Here is a 15,150-nt window from a genome sequence, read left to right as displayed (position 1 = left end):
TTCGTACCAACGAATCAGCGCGTTTTCAACACGTTACAGCTCGTTTTAACATCAATCGATTTTTTCAGTTCGTTTCAACACCTAGCAGCTCGTTTAAGCGATTTTTCAGTTCGTTTCAGCACTAACAGCTCGTTTAAGCGATTTTTCAGTTCGTTTCAGCACTTAACAGCTCGTTTAAGCGATTTTTCAGTTCGTTTTAGCATCTAACAGCTCGTTTAAGCTGTTTTTCAGTTCGTTTCAGCACCTAACAGCTCCTTTAAGCGATTTTTAAGTTCGTTTCAGCACTTAACAGCTCGTTTAAGCTATTTTTCAGTTCGTTTCAGCACCTAACTGCTCTTTTAAACGATTTTTCAGTTCGTTTCAGCACATAATAGGTCGTTTATGTGATTTTTCAGTTCGTTTCAGCACATGACAGCTCGTTTAAGCAATTTTTTTAGTTCGTTTCAGCACCTAACAACTCGTTTAAGCGATTTTTCAGTTCGTTTCAGCACCTAACAGCTCGTTTAAGCGATTATTCAGTTCGTAGCACTTAACTGCTCGTTTAAGCGATTTTTCAGTTCGTTTCAGCACATAATAGGTCGTTTAAGCGATTTTTCAGTTCGTTTCAGCACATGACAGCTCTTAAAGCGATTTTTTTAGTTCGTTTCAGCACCTAACAGCTCGTTTAAGCAATTTTTCAGTTTGTTTTAGCACCTAACAGCTCGTTTAAGCGATTTTTCAGTTCGTTTTAGCACTTAACTGCTCGTTTAAGCGATATTCCAGTTCGTTTCAGCACTTAACAGCTTGTTTCAGCACGTTTTAACCAAAATTGGTTGTCTTGGTTCGGGTCGAAACAGGTTAGGGTCAAAAGGTTCGGGTCAGAACGGGTCCGGGTCGGAATTGGTCCAGGTCAGAAAGGTCAAAACGGGTTTTGGGTCGGGTTTTTTTTTTTTGTTGAACGAGGACAACGGACGATACGTTTTAGTTTTTTTACTTTTTTTGTTTTTGTTTTATATTTTGAATTATGGTTTGTTTTTTTTTTTGAATTTTGTTTGAGGGTTTTTTATTAAAAAAAAAACCTAGATTACCTGTTATCCAGGTAAAATATCTAGGATTGGATTAAAAATGAAAATTCAATGATCTGATTGGAACAAAAGTTTTTATCGGTGACCTGATTTGATCAACTCTCAAAATTGGTTACGATTCTATGGAGTAATCCCTATGTTTTTTTATCTGGGATCTTCTAAGTCTTGACAAGCAAATTCAAAGATCCGATATTTAAAAGAAATTGATGCAAGCGATCATCCAATATCCAGCAGGCTCGGAATGACTCGATATTCAAGTATTCTACAACAAAAACACTTCTATAATCTATTACAAAGTTCATAGAATAAATCAAAATTGCTTCTTTTATGTGGGCGGAAAATAGATTAAAAAAAACATAGCTAAAGATGGTGGACAATTGGACATCAGCAAATTGGTACACAAAGAAAACTAAAGAGATTTCATCTTTGTATTTTTTTATTTTTCTTGTTTATTGTTTCTAACAGCTTGCTAAGTTTTCTTCTTTTTTTTTGTGCTAATTTAATACTGCCGTTAAGAAAGGCAATACATGTTAAATGAACACATAAAATTCAACAAAAGTCAAAGAGAAACACAGATTTCTTCATATATCCCGTTATATATTCTTTTTATGTCCTTTTCCTTTATGCTATATTTATTATTGTGTACTTAACTTTGCACACTTTTAATGCAGATGTGACCAAATATATAGTTGTATGTAGTAACCTTTAAGTTCTCAGCAAATGATGAAAAAGGAGACACGTAGAATGTGTTAATATTAGTACTCCATATTTATTACCATGCTACTACTGGGGTATTAATCCGTGTTACACACGAGTAGAAAAACATGTCGACAAACATAATAAATTTAAACAACAAATTTAAGCACACAAAATTTCTTAAACTTTCGGACCAAAACGTTAACTATTTACAATGTCTAGATATTAAAAGTTTAAGGTTACAATAAGTTGGTGTACACCAAACCACAAAAAAAAACTCAACAAAATGCCTAAACATGTTCTTTCATATTAAACCACAATCAACTTCTTCAAACATTCTATCAAAAGAAACTCATTTTGCTTCACCACCTGAAAATATAATAAAACAATAGCATCCAAATTAATTATATCATAATAACATATTTAATAATGAGTAACATTTAAACATTAATAAAGTTGTTTTTATTAAATTGTTGTTTTTATTAAAACAAAATAACATATAACAACAAACAAAGTAAAATGAAAACACAAAACATTTTTCTAACTTAAACCATTAAACCAAAAAGATATATCAATAAAAACATTTTTTTGACCGTCATTTTATAACTAACAAATTTTATACTATTTCAAAACAACCCGTTTTGAAATATTTTCAAAATAGTTACAAAATATTAAAAAATTGGAATTAGTAAACTTCAAAAAATTATGAATTTTTTTTTTATTTTTGACCAATCTTGCAACAAACTTTTAAATCACTGACATTAATGTTTTGTTAAATTTTCAAAACTTAAAAACGTTTTACAATAAATAAATTCTCAAATAACTTTGGAAAGATTAAAAACTTTTGTCTTGACTTTGAAAATAATTGAAGCTGAAAAAATATGATACAAAATCAATGAAAACAAAATATAAACGTATAAAAAATAAATTATCAAATATTTTTAATATTCTTTAAAAACATTGTGAAGACTTACACTATCAAATTGTTTGGATGTTATAATTAGAAGATTTATATTATGTTTAAAAAACTTTTTAGTTAAAATGGGTAAAAATATAATACGTGTTTATTATACATTATTGAGAAATTTAGTGACATTAACCTTTATGAAATGTATATTAATAATTCGTTGAAGAAATTACATGGTTGCAGCGAAAATATTGAAATTTGGATGTAGTTATGATGGGATATCTATGAAGAATACGATATTGAATGGTAAACTTATAAGTGACCGAAATTTAAGTTCAAATTTGGTCTTTCATGTAAAGATAGAAATAATTTAAAATATCTTGATTCATGGGAATAATAATATAAATAAATTATGAGAAGTTGTCATGTTTAATAGTATTCACTAAATCATATGTGCCGAATAATATTTATAAATGATGATAAAATGGTTATTTAATTTATGATATATTAAGTATTGATTATTATAAATTATGTCAATTTGAATATTGTGTTCTAAAATAACGCGGTTATTATTTTAGTATTAATTAATAATTAATATTCACATAAATTAAAGTAAGATTACATTACAATTATGGCAAGTATTTTTAGTTTAACAATCAGTTTTTTGAATATTAAAATAATAACTTATTCTAGTTAATGCCAAATCACAAAAATTAAAATCAAATCGGTTCTAGTTTTACTAATATGACTAATTAATTTAGAAATAATTACAAAAATGAAAATCAAATCGGTTTATTGAAAACTTTAAAAAATTATGGAAATATTTTGAAATGAGTTTAAAATTATGGAGAGTATTAAACCTTTAAAACTTTGTTGAAATATTGGTCAATTTTCAAATTTAAAAGGAGTTTAAATATGTTAATTAAATTTTGTAGTTTTAAGTTTAAATTTGATCTTCCATGTAAAGATAGAAATAATTTGAAATATCTTGATTCATGAGAATAATAATATTAATAAATTATGAAAAGTTGTCATGTTTAATAGTATTCACTAAACTAGGGTATAGACACACGTGACACGCGGGTGGAATAACATGTCACTATAAAAATCAATTTAAACATACGTTTAAGTTAACATACTACTTGTTCATATTTGTTACAAAAGTATTATAAAATTACATTGTCTTAAGATTCAAAATTCAAAATTACAATAACTTAATTTAAACCAAACCACCAAAAGACATTAACAAAAACACTAACCATGTTCTTTGATATAAAAACATCATCAAAGTCTTCAAAAGTTATACCAACATAAACTTCCATTTCCTAAACACCTGAAAAGTTATAAAAACAACACAATATTCATTTAAATTAAACTGAGCATAACAACATGTATAATAATTACTAAAATCTAAGCATTACAAAGTTGTTATGTCCGACCTACATATCTAAAGTTCATAAATATATATAGTTATTAATTGGTCTAAAAAGATGTTGACAATATATAGATATTTTTAAGTCTATCAACAATATATAAAGCATTAATATATTACCTTCTCCTTCATCATCGGACAACAAACTTTCGGGATAACCATCATAATCACTTTCATAGTTTGCACATTCGGCTAACCATTTAACCTTCAAACTTACCTCTCTTTCCAACTCAAGATGTTCAATTTGTTTTCTATGATTAGATAACTTCAACATATCTAGCTCTCTCAAAAGGAACAAATCATCACATGACAATAGTTGTTTAGGATTCAAATTTTTATACGCCCATTCTCAAAGTTGATAACAACTTTGTTTTGATTAGGATAAAAAAACCAATCCCTAACATGTTCAAACAATAAAACATCTTGGCGGAGATCATCAAGGTATTCACGTAACAGATTGATGAGATTGGTTTCTTGAATACAAGGAGAAACTTTCCAAACACCAATCTCATGAATCTGATACTTAAGGAGGTTATTAAACATCATCACCGACTCCATATTATCTTTTTGTATCATGAAGAAATCACTAAACAAAAATTCATACTTACGTAAAACAGTATAAAACTTCCAATTGACAATGGTCGACATTTGTTAGCAATACACTCCTACTTTGTTATCAAAAATCTTTAAATTGTAAAAGAAGAAGAAGATGATGATGATTAATTAAATTGATAATTATAAAATATATAAATGAAGTGACGGTTTATTTTTCCAATGATGTAAATGATTATATCTATCTAATTATCATTTATAGTAACCCTATATTTGTAATATTTTATTAGATATTATTATTATAAATATTTTAAATATTTTAAATATTTTAACTTGAAATTGAAATTTAAACAATGCTATCTATAAAAATATATATATATCCGAAAATTGAAATATTTATTAATAACTTAATAACAATTTATAAGTTATGATTAAACAAATATAAAAAACGTTTTACAACTACATAACAAAAGTATAGCACAGAATAAGTTACATAATAACACTTAGAGTAGAATAGAACAATTTAAAATAAATGACAAATATAATATTTATCATTATAAGTTTCCAAAAATCTCCTTGTACACAACATTTGTTGTTTTATTTGTAAGCTTTGATTCTTTGTCGAGTATCAATAACTTAATACCATCTCGACTCTTAACTCTTGACAAAACCATATAAAGCTGACCATAAGAAAATACGGGATTTTTAAGATACAATCCAACTCTTGACATTGATTGACCTTGACTTTTGTTGATTGTCATGGCAAAACATAAGCAAATAGAAAACTATCTTCTTTTTAATTTGAAAGGAAGTTTCTTATCAGTTGGTGTAATATATTTATAGATATCACCCAATCTATAGTTTTCATATCATAGAAAGCTAAGGTTATTGTAAATAAAAATTAATTTGGAATATAAATTATGTTTGTGTCACATTCAAAATGCATGGCAGAGTCATTATTAATAGATTATATATACAACAAAAACCAACCATTAAGAAAAAATAACTCCAAACAGAAATATAACCAAACATTCAAATAAGGATAAATCAAACTAAACAACCAACTTGCAAAGATAGTCACTCCAAAAAACACATGTTTAAAAAACCAAACATAAAAGATCCAAAAGTAATATAAATACTTAAGATGTAAAACCAAATCGAATAAATTTCAAATCAAAGTTTAACCGTTCACTTAGCATCCTTCTCCAACTTAGGACACTACAACAAAAAGGGCTTTTTAGGACCTTTTGTGTGGGACACTTGTAAAATAGGGTCCTAAAATCTATTTAATATGACAAATGAACATTTGGGGTCCTTTTACAATATACACTACAGAACTGGTGTCCTAAAAAGTTATTTAATAGGATGGATGATTCTTTGGGGTCGTATTATCATATAACTTAATAAGATACTTAAAATGTAAATCCTAATAAAGTAATCTATAAGACATGTAGTTGTTGGTGTCCCATTATGTGGTAATGTAATAGGACACTTTATCACTGGATGTCTTATTATAACATAACTTAATAGGACACTTTGTAGTTAAGTCATAAATGTTCGATGTTACAGGACCCTTTCTGGTATAAGTCGTATAAGAACATAACTTAATAGGACATTTTACACTATGGTCATATAACTTTAACCTTTATAAGATGCATAATCATTGTTGTGTTATTATAATACACCGTAATAGAACATTTGATATTTTAGTTAAAAAAATATGTTTTATGGGACGCTTATTCACTAGAGTTTTTTTATAACATAACTTAACAGGACACTTGACACTTGAGTCTTTTATAGGATGTTTAATGATTGTGGTGTTATTATAATACACTGTAATAAGATACTTGATATTATAGTCATAAAACATATTTTTTTAGGACACTTATTCACTAGAGTTTTATTTAACATAACTTAATATGACACTTGGGTCTTATAATTTTAACCTTTACATGACGTTTAACCATTTTGGTATTATTGTAATACACTGTAATAAGAAACTTGATATATGAGTTATAAAACATTAGTTTTATACTACGCCTATTCGCTAGAATTTTATTGTAGCATAATTTATTGTGACACTTGACACTTGAGTTTTATAACTTTAAACTTTATAAGACACTTAATCATTATTGTATTATAATATACTGTCATAGGATTCTTTATATTTAATTCATTAAACTATCACTTTTAATTCACTACAAATAAAATTCCATTTAGTGTCACACAATTAACTTAATTACCCTTCATTAACCAAAAACTTATTAAAAAAACCGAAACCCCAATAAAAACCGAGAACTCAAGTGTTGACCGAGAACTCATAAGTTGACTGAAAACTCATAAGTGTTGACCGATAACTCATAATTTGACCGAGAACTCATTACTAGAATTGAGAACTCATTACAAAACCGAAATCCAAAACTTTTCAAAACTAAATTGGTTATTGTTAACTAATTAAATGATGTGTCCAAAGGTGATGTATTATATAATTTATAATTTCATTAATACTGAAATAAGCATGTGAGAATATGTGACCGGAAGTGACTACTAGGGATGGGCAAAATCGGTACTGGTACCGGTTGGTACCGGTACCGATTTGGTACCGTCGGTACCAAATCGGTACCAAAGTTTTGAGTTTCGGTACCGGTACAGGACCGGGACCGGTACGGTATGGGACGAGACCAGTATTTTCTGAAATTTTATCTTCAATCTCGGTACCGTACCGGTACCGGTACCGGTACCGAACCAAATATTTCAATACCAATACAAGTACCAAGAACTCACGATTTTCGAGACCGTGACCGATCAGTACCGGTACGGTCCTGATCTCATCCCAAGTGACTACACTAGCCATCCGTCTTCACCCACCACCCTTTCTTTTTCATCAAATACTTCCCAAATTGCTACCAACAACGGCTCCACCAGATTTCCCACCTAACCATCCACCAATTCCCATGGCAGCAGCTGCAGCTATGACGACGGCAAAAGAGAAGTTTGGTCAAAACGTGTATTTTGTTTAATCCAATTTGACCTGGCTTGTTAGTATAAAAGAGAAGTTTGGTGCCACAATGCATTATTTGTATGATTTTAGTATTTCTACTTATAGTTTCGTTCTTAGACAGTAGGTGTAATGTTGGCCGGATGGCTTAGGCGTTTAACTTTAACACTATTCGGTTTCCTACCTGGGTTCGAGACTCTATGACCTGTGGATGCCAATGGTGGTTTTATTTTTAATGTTCTTTTTTAGGTGAGCCCAAAGCTGTGTGGAGTTGTTTTTATGTTGACACGTGGTTGTCAGATCAGGCGGTTTATTGCAGCTATATCAGTTGTATTCCTTATACTTCTGCTGCATGTATTTTATTTTTGTTTCAATCATCTTCTCTTTTAGGTAAACTTATGTCTTGATTTTTCGTTTGTTTTGATTGAAATTTAGTTTATTTTATCTGTGTTTTGCTGGTTCCGTCTTATGTGTTCGTTTTTATATGTTTAAGGTAAACATATGGTAAGTGTATGCTATACCATTCTATTTATTTATATCTTTAATATATTAATTTGTAATCTAACTTGTTTATATCTTTGTGTTTTAGCTAATAAATAAAATAAGAATGGTTTGTCCAGGTGAAATTATGACTTTAAGAGCAAGCTTTCAAGGTGTTTATGTCATTGTGTGATGGCAAGGATTAGGAGGATGGATGAAGGTCAGTATATTAGTATTCTACTCTTTTATAAGTGTTAATTTTTGTTCATTTTCTATAAATTATTTGTTTAGTACACTTGAGAGTGAGACTTGGCCCTCGGGACACAGTCTATTTATTGTATTGAGAGTTACTTACACTGATGGTTAAGTCACTTTGACACATTCATCCACTTTGACCTGTCGTTCATTTGACCTCAAGGCCTACACGCACTTAAGGGATTTTGATGACACATATCACACATATTATTACGGGTTTTTTATTAGAACCAAAGGGCTTTGTATTAATGTTGACTCTATTATGACTTATTTATTTCAATTGCTTCCTGATTTTAACAAGAGGATCTTGATTTATATTAATCTTTAATGTGTAAATTTTTTTTTGTGTTTTGATCACAAAGAATTCTAACTTACGCCAGTGCTATTGAAGGTTTGTGGCTGATAAAGGTGGTTGCACGAAGTCATGGAGGTTTTTGGATGATTGTTTTTATTTGTGTTAAACCGAATGCTTTAATAATATGTATGTTAAAAAATGAATAATTTAGACTAATGGTCAAGATGGATGCTTTAGCTGTTCTAGCTATTTTTAAAATGGTTAATTGTTTGGATATGTTGTTTATTTGCTCACTTTTTCTGTTCTAGCTATGTTTTTATTTGTCTTTTAAGGCGGTTGATTTGCCGCCATATTTGATTGAAAAACGTCATATTTGCTCACTTTTTTTACTAGTGATTAGGTAAGCATATGTCATAACATTGTAAAAGTGTCATAATATGTTTTTATTGGGACGCTTTTTGGGGGTTAATGAATATATTATGTGACCATAAAATTGGTTTCATAATCTTATTTGAGATATCAGGACTTTTTTCTTGGTATTAAAGTACCTATAATGTCACATCATAAGAGTCTTATAAATTCATTTTTAAGGACGCCTGTATGTGTATCAAAAGATTAAAGGTAGGTAAGCACATGTTAAAACATTGTAAAAGTGTCATAATATGTTTTTATGGGACGCCTTTTGGGTTGTTAATGGATATTATATGTATGACAAACTGAAAATTTTTCTTACTTTTTCAGACACTCATCACGACTTGACTCAAATTTTCGGGACGAAAATTCTTTAACATGGGAATGATGTGACAATCGTCAATTTCAGGTTAACTCCGTTAACTCAACTCCGTCAATTCAAACTTAAGATCATTGAATCTATAACGCACACCTCATTACATTTAAACTAGGGTTTAAATGACGCTTAACACTTACTACATGTGTAGTCTTTCGGGAATTGCACCGAAACGCAAACGAGTTGACGCAAACGATTGGTGAATAAACGAAAAACGTCAAAACAGTAATTATGTGATAATTATGTGTTAGACTTATGTGTTATGTGATAACATCGTTATAAACACTAACTCAAGATGTAAACAAGTTAGTTAAGCTAGATAAGTAATACTTAGAAGTGGAGGGGCCAAAGTGTAACATAGATCATTATAAATAATACTAATAATAAACCCTAACTTATTATTTCTTCCCCACACAAAGTCCCGATCGGAACTCTTTCCCCCCCCCCCCCCTCACGGCTGCCGCCACCTATATACACACATACAATCAAGTTCTCAAGTCTTTGATCGAAGATTAAGGTGCTAGGAAGGTATAAACGACTATCCTATGCATCCTTTATACTTAATTTTGATGTTTAATGGGTTAATTGAAAACCCTAAGAGCCGATTTTATGTGTGTATGTAGTTTATATGATTGTTGTTGATTTGATGATGATATGATAACTAGAATGGATATTGTTACATGTTAATTGCTTGTGTCTTTGATTTGAGTTCAAACAAAGACCCTAATCATGTATGTAATGTGTAATTGATGTGCATGGATAGTGATTATGGAGTCTTGAGTGTTATATGAATGCATAATGGTCCATAGATAGTTAATATGTTGAGTTTGGATGCAAACAGTTTCTGGACAGATTGTGTTATTGATGTTTAATTGACTGTAACGAAGTGTAAATGTGAAAATTGGTTGAGATTATTGATACTACAGTAAACTAGGTTGAGTCTAGTTTCTAAAGAATATAAATTTGCAATTTTTGGACGTGGAAAAGTTAACTTTTATGATTTTACAAGAACGTTGTGCAAAGCTGAGCTATTAGACCTGCTGTTAGGTTGTTTTGTAAATGTTATATCTCATGAACTACGAGACCAATTGGGTTGGTTCCACTTCTGGAAGTTGACTCATTGAGTTAGGAACCTAACCCAAGTGGTCTTGCATTTATTGGATTTTTCGTTTAACGGGAATTGCAAATAACATTCTGTTGCGCATGAATTTGACTGTTATGAGTTTGCTGTAATGATTTGATGATTGTGAGAAACCTATGTGGAATAAAAATATAATAAAATATGTTCTGGAAACCTAAGACATATATGCTTTTGTGATGATTTTTAGTAAATTAATTGTGATGCTCTGATTGGTGAGATAGTACAATCTTTCAAGTAGAATTTCTGTCTCGGTGAAACTAGCTACTGAGTTTTGTGAAAATGCATGAAATATGATACTTGCTATATAATTGTTATGTTTTGACCAAATTGCCCTTGCGGGGAATAATTGCTAATTGATTGTCATGATTTGACCAAATTGCCCTCGTGGGGAATAATGGCTAGTTAATTGTTATGTGTTGACCAAATTGCCCTTACGGGGAGTAATTGCTAGTGATGTACTTTATGAATACGTGACACGTAAATAATTTCTTACACATGTAACGTGTCACAAATACACTTGTTAAAGTCACACATGATCCACAAACGAAACACGAAACATGTTATGTGCATAGGTATTATGTGCCGGGTCTAGAGACTCGATAATATTCCGACACTTAGAAAAATCTCTTTGTTGTTTTAGAACGCTAGAGAGAGTTTTTCTGTGACGCGCATCTTGGTGATTTAATTTGGGAATTTATTCGCAAACAGTGAGTTTCACTTACCCCTTTAAACTGTTTTCAAACGCTTTTCACTTGGGGAGATAACATACTCCGAAAATGCATTTAAGATTTTGTTAATATAGATTATATATCACTTGTAAAGACTAAGTGGCAAACGCGTTAACTAAAGTCCTTCATTCACATCGAACCGTTTAATATTGGATAATAGCGAGTCATTGTTGAGTAGTACTACTGGGTTTGACAAACCCCACCCAACGCTAAACTCGACTGGAGGTCGAGCGGGTGTAATCTTGGCTAAACACATACCATGGTCTGGATGACCTGGTGGCAAGGCAAATGATAAACAGTCAGCTTCGGTGTCGAACACTTAGTGATACTTGTTTTATAGGCTAACTACCTATATATATATAATTGACATAACATTATCTGGTAACGCAAAACGCTGTAACGCAAAACGCTGTAACGCAAAACGCTTAACGCAAAACGCTGAACGCAAACGCTAAACGCTTTATTTTTATTTAAACTTGTGAACTCACCAACCTTGTGTTGACACTTTTAGTATGTTATTCTTAGGTAGCCGAGGCGGGCGCGCGGTTTAGGATCATGCATTGCTTGAAACACTTTTAATTATGCAAACTTATTTTAAACTGTGATCATTGGGTTTTAAGTCGTCCTGCGTGACGCAACATTGGTTTCTATGGTTTTACGCTTCCGCATTTAATTACTCGTAAACGTTTTCATGGTTTTGAAACTTTGTTTTATGGTTTGATTATAACTAATGATTCCGATCCTGTTAGTTCACACACTCTGACGGTAAAACTCCGTTAGTGGATTTTGAGGGTGTGACAATATGCGACCATAAAATTGGTTTCATAATCTTATTTGGGATATCAGGATGCTTTTTGAGTTCCGAGACTTATTACGACCCCTTTACATGAAACGGTTTTCTCGTTGGTTCTATTAAATGAAAGGTCCTATAAAATAGTATTTTAGGACGGTTTTGTGTGTACTAAAAAGCCCTTTTTGTTGTAGTGGGAGTTAAAATAGTTGCAGCATCACATGCTTCATTGGTCTTCCCAATCTCTTCAAAAGTCTTTGGCTTAACCTTAGTGGCAGACATGCTAGGTTGATCGTCAACTTCAAAACTTCAACCAACTTTCTCTTAAGTTTATCGTCAGAAGACGTTGAAATTCCTTTTTCCTCATTTGCCACATCCTCACCATCAACATTTGAATTTGGAGTCTAGTTATCTCCAACATCCGAAATCTGTTATTAAAAAAGTAATCAACATCACAAATTCATGTCACAAATGTTTGTTTCACCTATATATATATATATATATATATATATATATATATATATATAAGTTTGAATTATCATATTTAAGAAACATATATACCTTAACGGAAACCGAACCGGATGATTGAAATTTTGACATAGATGCTCCCAATGAAACAGAATTAGAATCGGGTCGCTGAAAATTATAAGGGCAACCAAAAATTCTGTTAATGGAAATAACATTAACTATAAAATGAATTTAGTATTAAATAATTACCAAACGACTATGCTGCCTTTTCTGCAATTCAGTGAGAATATTAGTGTCATTAGTAAGTTTGTTTATACCATGATCTTCCACACTGTTTCTGAAATTGAACTCTGTCACATCGACTTTTAAAGGAAATTTCTTTTTTAAAAGACAATCCAACTCAGCAGGGAATCCACCATTTTCAACCTCATTCTGTAAAAAGTTAAGTGACAAATATAAACTTGATAATTCAAATTGTGAACAATTATGTATAATAATAATAAAATATACTAATTGAAAATAAACCTGCTTTTAGAATTAATCAATTCAGCCGCAGTTTTGTTGATCAGCATTTTAGCATATCTATCGAAGAGAGTCAACGACACAACACCAGTCAAATCTTGAACCCTTATCTTTATCTTTAATCTATATAATTTTTAAAATAGGTTAATAGCAAGCAAAACAGAATATTGAATATTTTGTAAATAAAAATTTGAATTTGTTTTCACTAAGTACCGAGGTGTAGGAAGAACACCTAACACATTGCATCTTACTGTTTTGCATTCATATTCAGTTACTCCTTCACCAATATTTTCCATGAGTTTACGGCTACAAGTATTACAGTCAATGTAATACCACTCTGTATCTGGACATATGGCCTTAATTGTACCAAGGATAATGATATTCTTAGGCTGCAAATAAGTAAAAAACAAGTTATGCAATATAATCGTTTAAATAGTGAATTTAATAATTAACTTACAAATATAATGGTACAAATATCACAACTGTTAAACAAATCTGTAGATTTCAAAAACTCATCATCAACAGAAGAGAGCATCTTGACTGGAATCGGTTTACGAATAGCGACATCATTGCTATTCAACAAATCAAACAAACTACATATTTAAAATTTACACATTTAAGAAAAAGTAAAAAGGCTAAAATTTAAATAACCAAATCTAATGTAATAAACATAATAAAGAAAATAAAGAAAACAAAATAATATACTTGTTTTTGTATTCTTCTATCTCAAATAAATAGTCGTTAATGAACAAACGGCTAACATTAGATCCAAAAGAATTTGACACATAGACTTTCTCTACAAAAATTGAATATAATGAGTGATAAATTAGATTAACGTGATATGCTTATATTTCAATTAACTAGAAAACAGTAATCATAATTACCTTTACCATCAGAACTGGTGTAATACTTAACCCTACCAAACAGGAGAACAATAACGGCATGTGGTTCATCAAAATGATCAATGACATATTTAGAGAGCTCGGATGCATAATGATCCCATAGCGTGAGATACACACAATTTCCACTAAAATAAAATAAGTGTTCAAAATCAAGATAAACTAAATTAACAAAATTATTTAAATAAAATATCTAAAAATAGTGGTACCTTAAATCACATAACTCCATTGTAAGCTTGTTTTTGTCTTTGACGTTTGAAACATTCGTCTTGAAAACATGAGCCACATGACCAATTATATTTAAAAGAAAGAAATTAAATAAATTAAGTAAAACATCAACTGGAAATCTAAGGATAAATTGAATAAATAATTTCTTTGAATACTAATAGTATTTTACCAATTGTGGACTTCAAAGAAATTTGTTTCTTGATTACTGATTCAAATGAACTGATTTTGAATCCAAACAGGCGACCTTCAAACTCTTGACATGGATTAACATGAGTGTTTGGTCCAAACACTAATTTGTTGGGAGAATCAATAACTATGTAGTTTGATCCATTTAGACTAACGCTAGGATTAACAGTAGTAAGGGTAGAGCTTTCCTTCAAGAATCTTTTGAATCGAAAGATATCTTGTTTGTAAACGGTGGCTTGGATTCGATTTTCCTGTCATTAAAGAAATAAGTATTTATTCAATGATAAAACAATAGAAAGTCTAACATATATATACAGATTAATAAATACACACTTACCTCTTCATCCATTAAAACCATCTCGATCAAAAAATCCTCGTTAACATTTTTGTTATCTTTGATGCTCCAAAGCCTCGGGACTCTAACCTTAAGAGTTGATGTTGATGTTTTGAGAACATCAATCACATTTAGCATGGTAAAAGTCTGAGCTTCCATTGTCATATGCTTAAAATGAAAATATAAAACAGTTAAATAATGTGGCAGAAAACTAAACACAATTATCAAAAGTGTACAAGCTTACATGGTAGAAAATACGAATGGGATAAAAGGGCTATGATTATGAAAATTTAATATGTTATTAAATATTATATAGTAGAATGTAGAGAATTTTAATTTTGTTAAACGTATTATGTATACAAAGTTTATTAAAATAAAATAGAATATA

General features: G+C 30.3%; 1 protein-coding gene across 1 annotated transcript; it reads right to left on the bottom strand.

The window, feature by feature from the left end:
- Positions 1-12,529: 12,529 nt before the first annotated feature.
- LOC143573699 (uncharacterized) lies at positions 12,530-14,921 on the bottom strand. Its single transcript, XM_077058506.1, has 11 exons — positions 14,766-14,921; positions 14,584-14,679; positions 14,224-14,282; positions 14,000-14,142; positions 13,821-13,911; positions 13,573-13,708; positions 13,329-13,504; positions 13,145-13,238; positions 12,843-13,025; positions 12,687-12,761; positions 12,530-12,553 (listed from the first exon to the last, which is right to left on the bottom strand). The coding sequence occupies exons 1-11, from the start codon at positions 14,919-14,921 to the stop codon at positions 12,530-12,532; spliced, it is 1,233 nt and encodes a 410-aa protein (XP_076914621.1).
- Positions 14,922-15,150: the final 229 nt, after the last annotated feature.

Source organism: Bidens hawaiensis, unplaced genomic scaffold, assembly GCF_021521415.1.
Source record: "Bidens hawaiensis isolate Kalapana, Puna unplaced genomic scaffold, B.hawaiensis_p1.1 tig00026613_1, whole genome shotgun sequence".
NCBI lineage: Eukaryota > Viridiplantae > Streptophyta > Magnoliopsida > Asterales > Asteraceae > Bidens > Bidens hawaiensis.
This window is presented reverse-complemented; position numbering and strand designations above follow the sequence as displayed.